The 5302-nt window shown below is 54.7% G+C and overlaps 1 protein-coding gene across 1 annotated transcript in view; it reads left to right on the top strand.

Annotated features, from left to right (window-relative positions):
* The first annotated feature begins 4651 nt into the window (after window positions 1-4651).
* Window positions 4652-5302, top strand: part of F11R (F11 receptor) — a 55817-nt gene continuing 55166 nt past the window's right edge. Inside the window, exon 1 of the mRNA XM_077256812.1 lies at window positions 4652-4795. Coding sequence (XP_077112927.1) covers window positions 4747-4795 — 49 coding nt within the window. The 5' untranslated portion in view covers window positions 4652-4746. The remainder of the gene's footprint in view (window positions 4796-5302) is intronic.

Genomic DNA, 5302 nt, shown 5'->3' with positions numbered 1-5302 from the left:
GTATACTTGAACAGAGCTTCCCTTTATGGGAGGTGAGGACACTTGAACGTTACAAACATGGTTAAATATCATAGCAACATGCTATAAATAACTTTTCTTACCCAACCGGGTATTCTACTAAGTGCAAAATTGTTGAACAATAATTTAACATTGCCTCACTCTGAATCCACTAAAGACTTTCCTATAATCACATTATAAGGTAATTTAACTTTTTCATTCTCCTTCTTTAGATCTGCAGGACCGCCTGTCCTATCGGCACCAGACCTTCTGCCTCTCCTTTCGGTTACAGGACCGCCCCGTTCAGCCAGGGCCTACTGCCTTTTCAACTACTATACACAGTATAGAACATAACATTACTTTCTGTTTAAGAGCACTGAGCCATCTCTACATGACTCCTATGAGGACTCAGGGTTTACCTTCTATCCTAACTATCTATCAACATTATCAAAAACATTTTCTATTGAACATTAAGCCTTCTCATTATCTTTCTATCATGCATGCTGGACACCACGTCTATCCCTACGGGCCCACTGCATCCTCCTTCTATCTTTGACTTTTTCTTCTTAGAGAACATCATCAGTATTTCTTCACAGTTTAACTAGTCAAACACATATAACTTTCTCATGTAAACATTATCATCACGTTCTTTGGTCAAGACATTATTGCTTCCAGTCTTAAAGCAATATCACGGTTTAAGCGCAACAAATGAACATCCCCTTTAAGAGGGGACCAAGTCTCTATGAGGTAGCACGCCTTCTCAAGCTACCAGTCCATACTCAGCAAAGGTTCCAGTGTGGTATCTTCACAAAGAGTCCTTCTTGAAGTAAAACCAGTAGGAAGCACCTTTAAGAAGGTGCAAACTATTTACAAGCAGTTTGTATCATGCACTTTTCATGATTCCAGCAGTTCTTTGTAAACTTGGGTAAACAGGGAGCAAAAGGAAAATAAAAACAAAAATAAAAGCAATAGGGATCCCGGGTAAACGAAGGGATCCCTTTAAGAATAACCCAGGTCGGGTATTAGTAGCAAAAAGCAGGGAAACAAACAGTTAACTATGTACAGTTTCAGGTTTCCGAGGTTTAGTTGAACGGCTTCCAGGGCTGCACCTGGCACTTAACCCTTCCTGGCCTGGGAAAGGTGAGGTCCAGGGTTACACCCAGTGCTGGACAAACGCCGTTAATCCGTCTTGCATGTACGGTTAAATCATGCGCAGCGATGGAGGTCTGCGCAGCTCGAGTAGGGGCCTTTGTTGCAGCAGAGGTAGCGGCTGCTGCAAGATCAGTCACTGGAACGTAGTCGGCAGCTTTGGCACTAGCAGTCACTGGAGTGGTGTCGGTCGTCAGGGCAGGGTCGTCCTTCATACCTGCTTCAGATGCGGTCCCTCCGGTGCCGGTCTGCTCCGTCTCCGCTGGGGTCTGGAACGCTGGTTGCGGGGCCTTGTGCTGCGACGTTGTCATCTCTGCTCGCAGCATCTCGCTTTCCGGCAGGGCCTTGCTTTCCAGCTTCGGAGCGCTGGGACTTCTTTCCTGCTCCGGACCAGATGAGGCTGCCGACAGATGTCTGGTGAGGCTCCTGATGATGGCCTTCTTCCACCCGGCCTCAGTGCTCAGCTGCGTCCGCCGGGGTCGGTCGCTGAGCTCGTCCACTCCGGCCTGCAGGAATTCAGCATCAGCGGTGGAGGCCTGGTTGCGGTGCCCCTCCGGGTGGCTGGGGGAGTCCTCTGCTCCGACCCCACGCTCCGGCTCCGGGCGGCTCGCCATGGCGTCCTCCATGTCGCTCACTTCTTCTTCCTGGTCCTTTTCCCGCTCTCTCCTTCGTGGGCGGTTTCGTTTTCTCTGTCTCTGCCCACCATTGAGGATCAGGAGGCGGATCTCGGCTGCTGACGGACACGTCCTCAAGGGGCCGAGATATTTAGACTGGGCGGCCATTGTCTTTCGCGCTCTTCAGCTTGTTCACGCCCACTTCCACGCCCTTCTTCTTTTCCTGCGCTCTCCTTAGCGCTGTAATGGCGGCGGTTTTGGCGCGAACTTTTGGCGGCAAGTGACAATCCACAGTCTTTGCAATAAAGTACAGTCCAAACACAGTAAATCACAGTTCCAAGGCACACATGACCTGATTCTTCAGGCTTAAGTAGATCCTGTTCGTGACGCCAAGTTGGAGCGCCCCCACTGCCGCAGGGCCGAGGGGTACCCGGTACCGGGCCTGCGTGAGTCTCAGCTCCAGGGTTGTCACGGTGGCTAGGCCCAGTCCGTGACCCTGCCGTGGGGCGCACAGCTGTAATAGGTATAACGGATGATGGTAGTGATGCTGTGGGGGTGCGGTGCAGTAAATAACGAGGACACCAGGTTGCAGTCTCTTTACTGAAGATCTCTGGGTCCTCAGTCCGGAACACGGTTCACCAGGCTACGCAAGTCCGGCCGGTCCAATGGCACCTCCAGAGTTCTCTTCACAGGTGGAAATCTGCGCCTTCCTGCTAGCGCTATGTGTTGTGGTCCTTCCCTGCTGTGCTTACGGAAAGTCCCCCACAACTGTTGTGTCTGTTTCTTAAGTTCCCTCACAACTCTATTAGATGATGTTCTGCTAATCCTCCGTCCCTCCCTGATGTTCTGGTTGGGACGGCACCCGTTTGACGGGTAGGCTCGGAGCTCTTCCGGGACCCTAGAGTCGCCCCTCTCCACAAGTTGCCCCCCAAGACTGCATAGGTGATATGTGTAAGGCTACGTTCACACGATCCGTTTTTTGCTGCGGATCCGTAGCGGAATTGCAGCTACGGATCCGCAGCCGTTTTCCATGCAGGGTACAGTACAATGTTACCCTATGGAAAACAAAACCCGCTGTGCCGACGATCCTTTTTTTCGCTGGAAAATCCGCGCGGATTTGCCAACGGAAAAAAGAAGTACCATGTCAATTCTTTCAGCGGATTCCGCTGCGGGTTTCCAACAGCACCAATAGGAAACTGCAGTTGGAAACCCGCAGTGGAATCCGCAGAAGAAAAAGGACACAAATCCGCCGAGAGAAGCACCGCCGTTTTCCACTGCGGATTTCCCCGAAAAAGGACCGGAAAAATCCGCAGTGAAAAACGGATCGTGTGAACGTAGCCTTAGACAGCCCGCCTTAAACTGACTGTCCTGCCGCTGTTTGGAGTATTGCTTGAAGCTGAATGTTATTCTACTCCCTCGGCGTTCCGGCCACCGGTAGTGCGCCTCAGTAGGATGTTGCCTCGGTCTTACAGCACGACTCCTACTGGTATTTCTCCTTTGCGTGATCTCGTTTCTCACTCAGCACAATCTATCTCGCTTCTTATCCTTCCTTGGGTACCGCCGCTACCCGAAGCAGGCCTGGTCCCGTTACGTTCTTTCTTGTCGCCAAGCCTCTGTCAGGATCCCACCCCTGACAGAGACCCTACTGTATCTTCCCCTACAACACCCTCTGCCACAAGGTGTTGCCTGGTTCCAACCCAGTCAGCTTTCTGATCTAACTTCCTGCCTGACCCCAGTTTACCCACTATGGTGGGGAGTGGCCTAATAAATAGCACCCTTAGCTCCCCCCGGAGGCCCAGCTGTGAAATGTATTGGTGTCTGTGATACCTGATCAGATGAACTCCTTCAGTGCCATCAGACGCACCATAGCTCCCCATAGTGGCGAAGCCACAGTACTGCAACGACCAGGACTCTGGGGCGCTGCATGAGCCCTACTGGCCGCCTGCACTTTGAGGATGGAGGGAGGAGTCACCTGGAGCCTGTCCTGTGCAGGGTGGTGTGAGCCCTACTGGCCGCCTGCACTGTGAGGACGGAGGGAGAAGTCACCAGGAGACCGTCCTGTGCAGGGTGGTGTGAGCCCTACTGGCCGCCTGCACTGTGAGAACGGAGGGAGGAGTCACCAGGAGGCTGTCCTGTGCAGGGTGGTGTGAGCCCTACTGGCCACCTGCACTGTGAGAACGGAGGGAGGAGTCACCAGGAGGCTGTCCTGTGCAGGGTGGTGTGAGCCCTACTGGCCGTCTGCACTGTGAGGACGGAGGGAGGAGTCACCAGGAGCCTGTCCTGTGCAGGGTGGTGTGAGCCCTACTGGCCATCTGCACTGAGGACGGAGGGAGGAGTCACCTGGAGCCTGTCCTGTGCAGGGTGGTGTGAGCCCTACTGGCCGCCTGCAGTGTGAGGACAGAGGGAGGAGTCACCTGGAGCCTGTCCTGTGCAGGGTGGTGTGAGCCCTACTGGCAGCCTGTAGTGTGAGGACAGAGGGAGGAGTCACCTGGAGCCTGTCCTGTGCAGGGTGGTGTGAGCCCTACTGGCCGCCTGTAGTGTGAGGACAGAGGGAGGAGTCACCTGGAGGCCGTCCTGTGCAGGGTGGTGTGAGCCCTACTGGCCGCCTGCACTGTGAGGACGGAGGGAGGAGTCACCTGGAGCCTGTCCTGTGCAGGGTGGTGTGAGCCTACTGGCCGCCGCCTGGCAGAGGACGGAGGGAAGAGTCACTTTATTAGGCTGCACCCACCGATACCTGAGGAGTTTCCGCCTCGTTCTGTATATACTTGTTTCCGGCCGCCGGTCTGCAGGGCGGGATCATAGCCTTACCTGGGAGACTCTATGAGCGGCAGGACAACTGTCCAATCAGGACGAAGACTTAAAGAATGACGCCCAATCAGCGGTACGTCTCTTTCAAGGTGAAGCAGGTGTCTATCCTGGACGTCACAGGGCGGGGTTTCTCAACTTGTTTGTTCCTACATTCCCATTGCAACCGAAACTCTCCGAGATGGCGACGGCGGTGACCGCGTTGTTGAGCTTGTTGGTGCTGAGCCTCTGTGAGTATGCCCAGAACGGGTGGTAGCGTCTGTGTGTGCTGCTGCCCGCGACTATACCTCGACTTTACCGCGCCTGTGTGTAGTTCTGCCTGCGACTGTACCGCGCCCGTGTGTACTGCCACCTGCGACTGTACCGCGCCCGTGTGTACTGCCACCTGCGACTGTACCGCGCCCGTGTGTACTGCCACCTGCGACTGTACCGTGCCCGTGTGTAGTGCCATCTGCGACTGTACCGCCCCAGTGTGTAGTGCCACCTGCGACTGTACCGCCCCGGTGTGTAGTGCCACCTGCGACTGTACCGCCCCAGTGTGTACTGCCACCTGCGACTGTACCGCCCCAGTGTGTACTGCCACCTGCGACTGTACCGCCCCAGTGTGTAGTGCCACCTGCGACTACCGCGCCAATGTGTACTGCCACCTGCGACTGTACCGCCCCAGTGTAGTGCCACCTGCGACTGTACCGCACCCGTGTGTAGTGCCACCTGCGACTGTACCGCCCCAGTGTGTA

This window comes from Ranitomeya variabilis, chromosome 1, assembly GCF_051348905.1.
Source record: "Ranitomeya variabilis isolate aRanVar5 chromosome 1, aRanVar5.hap1, whole genome shotgun sequence".
Taxonomy (NCBI): Eukaryota; Metazoa; Chordata; class Amphibia; order Anura; family Dendrobatidae; genus Ranitomeya; species Ranitomeya variabilis.
This window is presented reverse-complemented; position numbering and strand designations above follow the sequence as displayed.